The following is a 13855-nucleotide window of genomic DNA, read 5'->3' as shown; positions in this document are numbered from 1 at the left end:
GGCCGGGCCTACGTGGAAACCTTCTGTAGTCACATTTCCTATTTTTAGCACACTCTATCAGCGGCCGGCACGTAACGGTTAATATTAGAGATTGCCCTCCTGAAGCCCCATCATCCGGACCCCTGGATAAGCAGGACTATGAAGACCAGATGTAGTCAAAGGAATGTTTAATGTGAAATGTTGGGGCCCACGGGGGCCAGGACAGGGGGTGCACGTCTTCTAGGGAACTCTTTCCACCTTCATGATATTGGTGTATCCCGAGCCTGGTCTCCAGCCCGTCAGGATAATGACAATGTCGTCCTTGTGCAGGAACCCTCGCACCTTCCCTAGATAAAGACAAGACGCTGCAGATGAAGACGGGGCCCCATCGCTGTCACTATAACCTGCGCCCCGTCTCCTGGACACAAAGTCACTAAAGCTCCGCCCTCTTATTCCTCCTTACTGTAATCTGAGGTCACACACGACGCCAAGCAAATCTTACCAATCGCAATTCCAAATTGCACCCTCCGGTCCACATCGTCTGCCCAGACCTCCAACTGTGACTCCCGATACAAGACTGGAAACACGCCCCGATTGAGGTGAGCCTGACGGGCTACCTGCTGGTTACGGGTCACTGCTATAATGGGGGCACGAGGGCGGTAACGCGACAGAAGCTGAGCGGACCTGGCGAGAGTAGAGATGGCAGAAACTAAAACATGATGAGGATTGGAGAGTCGGAAGAATCCCCCCACACACGGCCGACTCCTCCTCACCTGCCTGACGTGGTGAGGACAATGATGGCTCCCGCACAACATTTAAAGGAGGCCTCCACTGCTCCGATGGCCGTCACCTCTGTCGGGTCCTGAGTCAAAGAGGTGACTCTGCGCAACTCCTCGAACAATTGCATGTTATAGATGGCAGCTTCCGCCTCCCGGGCAATCTGTGGGAAGAAAAGGCACCCCCAAAATGAGGACCCCCAATATGAGGACGGCCAGGTATACCCCGATATTTAGTACACCACCCAATATGAGGACAGGCCAGATGTACCCCGAAATATAGTACACCCCCAATGGACAGGAGAGATGTACCCCAATATATAGTACACACACCCCAACATGAGGACTGATGTACCCCGATATATAGTACACACACCCCAACATGAGGACAGAAGTACCCTAATGTATAGTACACACACCCCAACATGAGGACTGATGTACCCCGATATATAGTACACCCCCCAATATGAGGACAGGTCAGATGTACCCCGATATATAGTACACCCCCAATGGACAGGAGAGATGTACCCCAATATATAGTACACCCCCCCAATATGTGGACAGCCAGGTGTACCCCGATATGTAGTACACCCCCCAATATGAGGACAGGCCAGATGTACCCCGATATATAGTACACCCCCCAATGGACAGGAGAGATGTACCCCGATTTATAGTACACCCCCCAATATGTGGACAGAAGTACCCTAATATATAGTACACCCCCCCAATATGAGGACTGATGTACCCCGATATATAGTACACCCCCAATGGACAGGAGAGATGTACCCCGATATATAGTACACCACCCAATATGTGGACAGAAGTACCCTAATATATAGTACACACACCCCAACATGAGGACTGATGTACCCCGATATATAGTACACCACCCAATATGAGGATTGGACAGACGTACCCCGACATATAGTACATTCCCCAATATGAGGACTGATGTACCCCGATATATAGTACACCCCCAATGGACAGGAGAGATGTACCCCGATATATAGTACACCACCCAATATGTGGACAGAAGTACCCTAATATATAGTACACACACCCCAACATGAGGACTGATGTACCCCGATTTATAGTACACCACCCAATATGAGGATTGGACAGACGTACCCCGACATATAGACATGAGGACAGGACAGACACCGCCCCACTATAGTAGAGTAAGGCCACACAAAGCTAGAGATCCTGATTGTGGGGCAGGTTCGGTGTCCTCACCGCGTGCTGCATATGGACGGCCTCCACCGGATACAGACCCTTGGCCGTCTCTCCAGATAACATGATGCAGTCGGCTCCGTCCAGCACAGCGTTGGCCACGTCACTGCTCTCTGCACGGGTGGGCCGAGGCTTCTTGATCATACTCTCCAACATCTGTTAGAAGGAGGACAGACCCTGGTAATCATGGACCACTAGGCATAGTGCAGGGTCTATAGGGTTACCAGGTATCCGCATGACCAGCGCAGGCCTCTGTGGGCACAGACTGGTGCACTCGGCCTCACCTGGGTGGCGCAGATCACCGGTTTCCCCGCACGGTTACACTTCCCAATCATCATCTTCTGAGCCAAGAACACTTTCTCTGCTGGAATCTCAATGCCAAGGTCTCCACGAGCCACCATGATCCCATCACTGGCCTCCAAGATCTCATCAAACCTTCAGGCAGAAGACACGGGGTGAGTGCGGCGCAGCGGGGCGAAGGTCCGGCTATTATGGGTCACACTTACCTCTTCACCCCCTCATGGTTTTCGATCTTGCTGATGATCTTGATGTTCCGTCCTCTCTCGCCCAGCTCCTGGCGGATGGCCAATACGTCCTGCGCCTTACGGATGAATGACGCAAACACCATGTCCACCCCCTGATCAATCCCGAATTTGAGATCCAAGCAATCCCGTTCAGATAAGGCAGGAAGATCCACCTCTGCTCCCGGAAGGTTCACCCCCTTCCTACTGCACAAGTTACCCCCATTTTCTACTTCGGCAAGACAGTAATCCGGACCTGCCCAAGACAGACATTACTCCTCACTATCTGGAGGTGCCACCGCAAATACCCCACCATGAGGATCCATCACCCCCAATACTACAGCCCTGTAATTGTCCAGCAACTCACCGATCTCCCTGACCAGCAGCGATATGAGACCGTCATCCACGAAGATCCTGCCCCCGACCTTCACCACTTTACAGATGTTCTTATAGTCCACCCACAGGGTCTTGTGGTCACACTTGTCCTGGTAGGCCGGGTCAGTGGTCACCTTCACCACAGAACCCTTAAGCAGCTCCACCTCCGCGTTCTCCCCCCTGCCAGACATACCGGGTATGAGAGGCGTCATGTCACCCCCCATGGGGTAAGTGCCCCCTCCCCACATACCTCGGCCACAATCCCTCTCCTCGCACCTCCCGGCTCCCTCCCTCCGGTCCCTCTGGTGTCCAGTGCAATGGCGACTCCGGTCGGTAAAACATGGGGTTGGCAGCGAAACTTTCAGTGGCTTCTCGCACGTTCACTGGGAGGAGAGGACAGGGTCAGCAGGGGCGGAGGGTGAGAGGGGTGCAAGGGGAGCAGGGGGGGTGAGAGGGGAGCAGGGGGGGTGAGAGGGGAAGCAGGGAGGTGAGAGGAGAGCAGGGGGGGTGGAGAGGGGAGCAGGGGGGGTGAGAGGGGAGCAGGGGGTGAGAGGAGAGCAGGGGGTGTGAGAGGGGTGCAGGAGGTGAGAGGGGAGCAGGGGTGAGAGGGGAGCAGGGGTGAGAGGGGAGCAGGGGGGTGAGAGGGGGGGTGAGAGGGGTGCAGGGGGAGCAGGGGGGTCAGAGGGGAGCAGGGGGGTCAGAGGGGAGCAGGGGGGTCAGAGGGGAGCAGGGGGGTCAGAGGGGAGCAGGGGGGTCAGAGGGGAGCAGGGGGGTCAGAGGGGAGCAGGGGGGGTGAGAGGGGAGCAGGGGGGGGTGAGAGGGGAGCAGGGGGGGTGAGAGGGGGAGCAGGGGGGGTGAGAGGGGGAGCAGGGGGGGGTGAGAGGGGAGCAGGGGGGGGTGAGAGGGGAGCAGGGGGGGTGAGAGGGGAGCAGGGGGGTCAGAGGGGAGCAGGGGGGTCAGAGGGGAGCAGGGGGGGTGAGAGGGGAGCAGGGGGTGAGAGGGGGAGCAGGGGGGGTGAGAGGGGAGCAGGGGGGGTGAGAGGGGGGGCAGGGGTGAGAGGAGAGCAGGGGGTGAGAGGGGAGCAGGGGTGAGAGGGGAGCAGGGGGGTGAGAGGGGGGGTGAGAGGGGTGCAGGGGGAGCAGGGGGGGTGAGAGGGGAGCAGGGGGGGTGAGAGGGAGCAGGGGGGTCAGAGGGGAGCAGGGGGTGAGAGGGGAGCAGGGGGTGAGAGGGGAGCAGGGGGGTGAGAGGGGAGCAGGGGGTGTGAGGGGAGCAGGGGGTGAGAGGGGAGCAGGGGGGGGTGAGAGGGGAGCAGGGGGGGTGAGAGGGGAGCAGGGGGGGGTGAGAGGGGAGCAGGGGGGGTGTGAGAGGGGAGCAGGGGGGGTGAGAGGGGAGCAGGGGGGGGTGAGAGGGGAGCAGGGGGGGTGAGAGGGGAGCAGGGGGGGGTGAGAGGGGAGCAGGGGGGGTGAGAGGGGAGCAGGGGGGGGTGAGAGGGGAGCAGGGGGGGTGAGAGGAGAGCAGGGGGTGAGAGGGGTGCAGGGGGTGAGAGGGAGCAGGGGGTGAGAGGGGAGCAGGGGGTGAGAGGGGAGCAGGGGGTGAGAGGGGTGCAGGGGGTGAGAGGGGGTGCAGGGGGTGAGAGGGGTGCAGGGGGTGAGAGGGGAGCAGGGGGTGAGAGGGGAGCAGGGGGTGAGAGGGGAGCAGGGGGTGAGAGGGGAGCAGGGGGTGAGAGGGGTGCAGGGGGTGAGAGGGGTGCAGGGGGTGAGAGGGGTGCAGGGGGTGAGAGGGGAGCAGGGGGTGATGAGGGGAGCAGGGGGTGAGAGGGGAGCAGGGGGTTGCAGGGTGTGACTGACCTCGTGAGTCCCATGAGAGAAGTTCAGGCGGGGGCGATGTTCAGTCCGGCTTTAATCATCTCCTTCAGCATTTCCACTGAGCGGGAGGCAGGACCTGGGGCAGATAACAGCGAGGAAGATAAGGAGGTGGGAAGAATAGCTGCTCTGGGGGCAAAAGGTGCATTATATCGGGGGAAGGAGGGGTTATTAATCAGATATAGGAGCAGTATACGGAGGAGGGGTTATTAATCAGATATAGGAGCAGTAAAGTGGGGAGGAGGAGGGGGTTATTAATCAGATGTAGGAGCAGTATAGTGGGGAGGAGGAGGGGTTAATAATCAGATATAGGAGCAGTATACGAATGAGGAGGGGTTATTAATCAGATATAGGAGCAGTATACGGGAGGAGGGGTATTAATCAGATGTAGGAGCAATATAGTGGGGAGGAGTGGTCATTAATCAGATATAGGAGCAGTATAGTGGGGAGGAGGAGGGGTTATATAATCAGATATAGGAGCAGTATAGAATGAGGAGGGGTTATTAATCAGATATAGGAGCAGTATACTGAGGAGGAGGGGTTATTAATCAGATATAGGAGCAGTATACTTAGGAGGAGGAGGGGTTATTAATCAGATATAGGAGCAGTATACGGAGGAGGGGTTATTAATCAGATATAGGAGCAGTATAGTGAGGAGGAGGGGTTATTAATCAGATATAGGAGCAGTATAGTGAGGAGGAGGGGTTATTAATCAGATATAGGAGCAGTATACGGAGGAGGAGGGGTTATTAATCAGATATAGGAGCAGTATACGGAGGAGGAGGGGTTATTAATCAGATATAGGAGCAGTATACTGAGGAGGAGGGGTTATTAATCAGATATAGGAGCAGTATAGTGAGGAGGAGGGGTTATTAATCAGATATAGGAGCAGTATAGTGAGGAGGAGGGGTTATTAATCAGATATAGGAGCAGTATACGGAGGAGGAGGGGTTATTAATCAGATATAGGAGCAGTATAGTGAGGAGGAGGGGTTATTAATCAGATATAGGAGCAGTATATCTGAGGAGGAGGGGTTATTAATCAGATATAGGAGCAGTATACTGAGGAGGAGGGGTTATTAATCAGATATAGGAGCAGTATAGTGAGGAGGAGGGGTTATTAATCAGATATAGGAGCAGTATAGTGAGGAGGAGGGGTTATTAATCAGATATAGGAGCAGTATACGGAGGAGGAGGGGTTATTAAGCAGATATAGGAGCAGTATACGGAGAAGGGGTTATTAATCAGATATAGGAGCAGTATACGGAGGAGGAGGGGTTATTAATCAGATATAGAAGCAGTATAGTGAGGAGGAGGAGGGGGTTTATTAATCAGATATAGGAGCAATATAAGTGGGGGAGGAGGAGGGGAATATTTATCAGATATAGGAGCAGTATAGTGAGGAGGAGGAGGGGTTATTAAGCAGATATAGGAGCAGTATACTGAGGAGGAGGAGGGGTTATTAATCAGAAATAGGAGCAGTATAGTGGGGGGGAGGGGTTATTAATCAGAAATAGGAAGCAGTATAGTGAGGAAGAGGGGTTATTAATCAGATATAGGAGCAGTATAGTGGGAGAGGAGGAGGGGTTATTAATCAGATATAGGAGCTGTATAGTTAGGAGGAGGGGTTATTAAGGCAGATATAGGGAGCAGTATAGTGGGGATGGGTTATTAATCAGATATAGGAGCAGTATAGTGAGGAGGAGGGGTTATTAATCAGATATAGAAGCAGTATAGTGAGGAGGAGGAGGGGTTATTAATCAGATATAGGAGCAGTATACTGAGGAGGAGGAGAGGTTATTAATCAGATATAGGAGCAGTATAGTGAGGAGGAGGAGGGGTTATTAATCAGATATAGGAGCAGTATACCTGAGGAGGAGGAGGGGTTATTAATCAGATATAAGAGCAGTATAGTGGGGAGGAGGAGGGGTTATTAATCAGATATAGGAGCAGTATACTGAGGAGGAGGAGGGGTTATTAATCAGAAATAGAAGCAGTATAGTGGGGAGGAGGAGGGGTTATTCATCAGATATAGGAGCAGTATAGTGAGGAGGAGGAGGGGGTTATTAATCAGATATAGGAGCAGTATACTGAGGAGGAGGAGGGGTTATTAATCAGATATAGGAGCAGTATAGTGGGGGGGAGGGGTTATTAATCAGATATAGGAGCAGTATACAGAGGAGGAGGGGTTATTAATCAGATATAGGAGACAGTATACGGAGGAGGAGGGGTTATTAATCAGATATAGGAGCAGTATACGGAGGAGGAGGGGTTATTAATCAGATATAGGAGCAGTATACTGAGGAGGGAGGGGTTATTAATCAGATATAGGAGCAGTATAGTGAGGGAGGAGGGGTTATTAATCATATATAGGGAGCAGTATAGTGAGGAGGAGGGGTTATTAATCAGATATAGGAGCAGTATACGGAGGAGGAGGGGTTATTAATCAGATATAGGAGCAGTATAGTGAGGAGAGGGTGGTTATTAATCAGATATAGGAGCAGTATACTGAGGAGGAGGGGTTATTAATCAGATATAGGAGCAGTATACTGAGGGAGGAGGGTTATTAATCAGATATAGGAGCAGTATAGTGAGGAGGAGGGGTTATTAATCAGATTAGGAGCAGTATAGTGAGGAGGAGGGGTTATTAATCAGATATAGGAGCAGTATACGGAGGAGGAGGGGTTATTAAGCAGATATAGGAGCAGTATACGGAGGAGGGGTTATTAATCAGATATAGGAGCAGTATACGGAGGAGGAGGGGTTATTAATCAGATATAGAAGCAGTATAGTGAGGAAGAGGGGTTATTAATCAGATATAGGAGCAGTATAGTGAGGAAGAGGGGTTATTAATCAGATATAGGAGCAGTATAGTGGGGAGGAGGAGGGGTTATTAATCAGATATAGGAGCTGTATAGTTAGGAGGAGGGGTTATTAAGCAGATATAGGAGCAGTATAGTGGGGATGGGTTATTAATCAGATATAGGAGCAGTATAGTGGGGAGGAGGAGGGGTTATTAATCAGATATAGGAGCAGTATAGTGAGGAGGAGGGGTTATTAATCAGATATAGAAGCAGTATAGTGAGGAGGAGGAGGGGGTTATTAATCAGATATAGGAGCAGTATACTGAGGAGGAGGAGAGGTTATTAATCAGATATAGGAGCAGTATAGTGAGGAGGAGGAGGGGTTATTAATCAGATATAGGAGCAGTATACTGAGGAGGAGGAGAGGTTATTAATCAGATATAGGAGCAGTATAGTGAGGAGGAGGAGGGGGTTATTAATCAGATATAGGAGCAGTATACTGAGGAGGAGGAGGGGTTATTAATCAGATATAAGAGCAGTATAGTGGGGAGGAGGAGGGGTTATTAATCAGATATAGGAGCAGTATACTGAGGAGGAGGAGGGTTATTAATCAGAAATAGAAGCAGTATAGTGGGGAGGAGGAGGGGTTATTAATCAGATATAGGAGCAGTATAGTGAGGAGGAGGAGGGGTTATTAATCAGATATAGGAGCAGTATACTGAGGAGAGGAGGGGTTATTAATCAGATATAGGAGCAGTATAGTGGGGGGGAGGGGTTATTAATCAGATATAGGAGCAGTATACAGAGAAGGGTTATTAATCAGATATAGGAGCAGTATAGTGGGGGAGGGGTTATTAATCAGATATAGGAGCAGTATAGTGGGGAGGAGGAGGGTTATTAATCAGATATAGGAGCAGTATACGGAGGAGGAGGGGTTATAAATCAGATATAGGAGCAGTATACTGAGGAGGAGGAGGGGTTATTAATCAGATAGGAGCAGTATACTGAGGAGGAGGAGGGGTTATTAATCAGATATAGGAGCAGTATAGTGAGGAGGAGGGGTTATTAATCAGATATAGGAGCAGTATACTGAGGAGGAGGAGGGGTTATTAATCAGATATAGAAGCAGTATAGTGAGGGAGGAGGAGGGGTTATTAATCAGATATAGGAGCAGTATAGTGGGGAGGAGGAGGGGTTATTAAGCAGATATAGGAGCAGTATAGTTAGGAGGAGGGGTTATTAAGCAGATATAGGAGCAGTATATGGAAGAGGGGTTAATAATCAGATATACGAGAAGTATAGTGGGGAGGAGGAGGGGTTATTAATCAGATATAGGAGCAGTATACTAAGGAGGAGGAGGGGGTTATTAATCAGATATAGGAGCAGTATACTGAGGAGGGGTTATTAATCAGATATAGGAGCAGTATAGTGGGGGGGGAGGGGTTATTAATCAGATATAGGAGCAGTATACTGAGGAGGAGGGGGGTTATTAATCAGATATAGGAGCAAGTATACTGAGGAGGAGGAGGAGGGATTATTAATCAGATATAGGAACAGTATAGTGGGGGGGAGGAGGGGTTATCAGATATAGGAGCAGTATACTGAGGAGGAGGAGGGGTTATTAATCAGATATAGGAGCAGTATAGTGAGGAGGAGGTGGGTTATTAATCAGATATAGGAGCAGTATACTTAGGAGGAGGAGGGGTTATTAATCAGATATAGGAGCAGTATACTGAGGAGGAGGAGGGGTCATTAATCAGATATAGGAGCAGTATAGTGGGGAGGAGGAGGGGTTATTAATCAGATAATAGGAGCAGTATACTTAGGAGGAGGAGGGGTTATTAATCAGATATAGGAGCAGTATACTGAGGAGGAGGGGTTATTAATCAGATACAAGACGTTTCTACCTATGGTGCAGACAATGCTGGTGTTTCTGGCTGTCAGTGGCTCGGAGTCGATATCCAGAAGACACAGATGTTCCAGGAAGGAGTCGGCCATGGAGGCGGAGAGCTGCTGCTTCTGGAAGAACGCCGTACCAAGATCCTGTGTTAACTGCGCCATATTCTCCGAGAAACGCCGGCGGCTGAAAACTGAGGAAGGAAATAAAAATCACTGTATACAGAGGTTACAGTATAGAGGTCATACGGAGGGGAGGGACGTCAGCTATACACATCACTGTACACAGCATAGGGGCAGGACAGTATAGAGGTCACTACTACAGAAGGGGAAACTCTCAAGACTTCTGTAGTTTTTGATGATTCAGGACCAATATTCAATACAAGAGGATACACGTCACCCCACCGCGTATAGTGCCCAAGTAGGGTCCCCCATATATACAGTAGGGTCCCCCATATATACAGTAATCAGCACAAGATAGGGATGAAAAGTCAGAAATTTACTTTAATGTTCCTCAGACCAAAAAAAAAAATCTGTCTCATGAAGGTCACATTATAATAGCCGAAACGTCACAGAGTGTAACGCAAAAGAAAACTCTGATCCTTCATTCATATCTCATGGAGCAACCGAAATCTATACGGACCACAGCTGTCAGGACTCCTAGGACCATATATATATCTATAATACATAGTGTATGACACTGTCAGGGCTCCTAGGACTATATATATCTATAATACATAGTGTATGACACTGTCAGGGCTCCTAGGACTAATATATATCTATATACATAGTGTATGACACTGTCAGGGCTCTTAGGACTATATATATCTATAATACATAGTGTATGACACTGTCAGGGCTCCTAGGACTATATATATATATCTATAATACATAGTGTATGACACTGTCAGGGACTCCTAGGACTATATATATCTATAATACATAGTGTATGACACTGTCAGGGCTCCCAGGACTATATATATATCTATAATACATAGTGTATGACACTGTCAGGACTCCTGGGACTATATATATCTATAATACATAGTGTATGACGCTGTCAGGACTCCTAGGACTAATATATATCTATAATACATAGTGTATGGACACTGTCAGGACTCCTAGGACTAATATATATCTATAATACATAGTGTATGACGCTGTCAGGACTCCTAGGACTAATATATATCTATAATACATAGTGTATGACACTGTCAGGACTCCTGGGACTATATATATCTATAATACATAGTGTATGACACTGTCAGGACTCCTAGGACTATATATATCTATAATACATAGTGTATGACACTGTCAGGGCTCCTAGGACTATATATATCTATAATACATAGTGTATGACACTGTCAGGGCTCCTAGGACTATATATATCTATAATACATAGTGTATGACACTGTCAGGGCTCCTAGGACTATATAATATCTATAATACATAGTGTATGACACTGTCAGGACTCCTAGGACTATATATATCTATAATACATAGTGTATGACACTGTCAGGACTCCTAGGACTATATATATATATATATCTATAATACATAGTGTATGACACTGTCAGGGCTCCCAGGACTATATATATCTATAATACATAGTGTTATGACACTGTCAGGACTCCTAGGACTATATATATATCTATAATACATAGTGTATGACACTGTCAGGGCTCCTAGGACTATATATATCTATAATACATAGTGTATGACACTGTCAGTACTCCTAGGACTATATATATATATCTATAATACATAGTGTATGACACTGTCAGGACTCCTAGGGACTATATATATCTATAATACATAGTGTATGACACTGTCAGTACTCCTAGGACTATATATATCTATAATACATAGTGTATGACACTGTCAGGACTCCTAGGACTATATATATCTATAATGCATAGTGTATGACACTGTCAGTACTCCTAGCACTATATATATCTATAATACATAGTGTATGACACTGTCAGTACTCCTAGGACCATATATATCTATAATACATAGTGTATGACGCTGTCAGGACTCCTAGGACCATATATATCTATAATACATAGTGTATGACGCTGTCAGTACTCCTAGGACCTATATATATCTATAATACATAGTGTATGACACTGTCAGTACTCCTAGGACTATATATATCTATAATACATAGTGTATGACACTGTCAGGGCTCTTAGGACTATATATATCTATAATACATAGTGTATGACACTGTCAGGGCTCCTAGGACTATATATATCTATAATACATAGTGTATGACACTGTCAGGGCTCCTAGGACTATATATATCTATAATACATAGTGTATGACACTGTCAGGACTCCTAGGACTATATATATCTATAATACATAGTGTATGACACTGTCAGGACTCCTAGGACTATATATATCTATATACATAGTGTATGACACTGTCAGGGCTCCTAGGACTATATATATCTATATACATAGTGTATGACACTGTCAGGGACTCCTAGGACTATATATATCTATATACATAGTGTATGACACTGTCAGGGCTCCTAGGACTATATATATCTAATATACATAGTGTATGACACTGTCAGGGCTCCTAGGACTATATATATCTATATACATAGTGTATGACACTGTCAGGACTCCCAGGACTATATATATCTATAATACATAGTGTATGACACTGTCAGGACTCCCAGGACTATATATATCTGTATACATAGTGTATGACACTGTCAGGACTCCCAGGACTATATATATCTATATACATAGTGTATGACACTGTCAGGACTCCTAGGACTATATATATCTATAATACATAGTGTATGACACTGTCAGGGGCTCCTAGGACTATATATATCTATATACATAGTGTATGACACTGTCAGGACTCCCAGGACTATATATTCTATATACATAGTGTATGACACTGTCAGGACTCCCAGGACTATATATATCTATATACATAGTGTATGACACTGTCAGGACTCCTAGGACTATATATATCTATAATACATAGTGTATGACACTGTCAGGGCTCCTAGGACTATATATATCTATAATACATAGTGTATGACACTGTCAGGGCTCCTAGGACTATATATATCTATAATACATAGTGTATGACACTGTCAGGACTCCTAGGACTATATATATCTATAATACATAGTGTATGACACTGTCAGGGCTCCTAGGACTATATATATATCTATAATACATAGTGTATGACACTGTCAGGACTCCTAGGACTATATTATATCTATAATACATAGTGTATGACACTGTCAGGGCTCCTACGACTATATATATCTATAATACATAGTGTATGACACTGTCAGGGCTCCTAGGACTATATATATCTATAATACATAGTGTATGACACTGTCAGGACTCCTAGGACTATATATATCTATAATACATAGTGTATGACACTGTCAGGGCTCCTAGGACTATATATATATCTATAATACATAGTGTATGGACACTGTCAGGGCTCCTAGGACTATATATCTATAATACAGGTGTATAGAATAGAGTCACTATATACAGAGGAGGAGGAGGAGGCGTACGGTATAGTCACTATATACAGAGTAAGGTGTACGGTATAGTCACTATATACAGAGTAAGGTGTACGGTATAGTCACTATATACAGAGTAAGGTGTACAGTATAGTCACTATATATACAGAGGAGGAGGAAGTGTACGTTATAGAGTCACTATATACGGTATATTAGGGTACCTGTCTGGCCCTCCATACTCCTGGGCTCTGCTCAGGTGACCGCTCTCTGGTTACACAATGTCCAGACTGCTGAGTGCACTGAGGGTAGGGAGGAGACAGCGGCCACAGGGGGGACAGCAGGGGGCAACACTGACCACACAGGGGAGGAGAGTCCTACAGAGCTACAACCCCCCACCCCGTCATCCTACTACACAACCGTCATAAAGCCAGAATACACAGACACGTGTGTGCAGGTACATATGAGTGTGTGTGTGTTATATATACATATATACACTCACAGCAACCCCCCCCAGTATATATCACCCATTACCTGATAACAGAAAGAAGCCGAGAACAGAGAAACCAGGAAGTGAGGAAGAGCCCCTCCCCAAATACTACACCCTCCGCCCTATAAGACTGAGCCCCACCTGACCTCCACGGCACCGCCCATCTCTATATACCCCTACACAGTAACTAAGGATGGCTGGGGCAACATCTCACATGGCACAAACCGCACACAGTATTATCCCCCATAGTGGCCCCTGCACACAGTATTATCCCCCATAGTGGCCCCCCTGCACACAGTATTATGTCCCCATAGTGGCCCCTGCACACAGTATTATGTCCCATAGTGGCCCCTGCAACAAAGTATATGTCCCATAGTGGCCCCTGCACAAAGTATTATCCCCCATAGTGGCCCCT

At 47.5% G+C, this 13855-nt stretch overlaps 1 protein-coding gene across 1 annotated transcript; it reads right to left on the bottom strand.

Moving 5' to 3' along the window:
• Positions 1-152: 152 nt before the first annotated feature.
• PKLR (pyruvate kinase L/R) lies at positions 153-13280 on the bottom strand. The gene is given in 13 exon segments (XM_075261489.1): positions 153-326; positions 482-663; positions 753-919; positions 1989-2141; positions 2270-2420; positions 2492-2762; positions 2874-3077; positions 3167-3206; positions 3209-3264; positions 4725-4758; positions 4761-4822; positions 9454-9636; positions 13175-13280. Coding segments are annotated over 13 exon segments (1626 nt in total). The 5' UTR covers positions 13191-13280; the 3' UTR covers positions 153-219.
• Between the last annotated feature and the right edge of the window lie 575 nt (positions 13281-13855).

The sequence above is a fragment of the Leptodactylus fuscus genome, unplaced genomic scaffold (genome assembly GCF_031893055.1).
Source record: "Leptodactylus fuscus isolate aLepFus1 unplaced genomic scaffold, aLepFus1.hap2 HAP2_SCAFFOLD_145, whole genome shotgun sequence".
In the NCBI taxonomy this organism is placed as follows: domain Eukaryota; kingdom Metazoa; phylum Chordata; class Amphibia; order Anura; family Leptodactylidae; genus Leptodactylus; species Leptodactylus fuscus.
The sequence above is the reverse complement of the archived record's forward strand: the minus strand, read 5'-3'. Positions and strand labels throughout refer to the sequence as shown.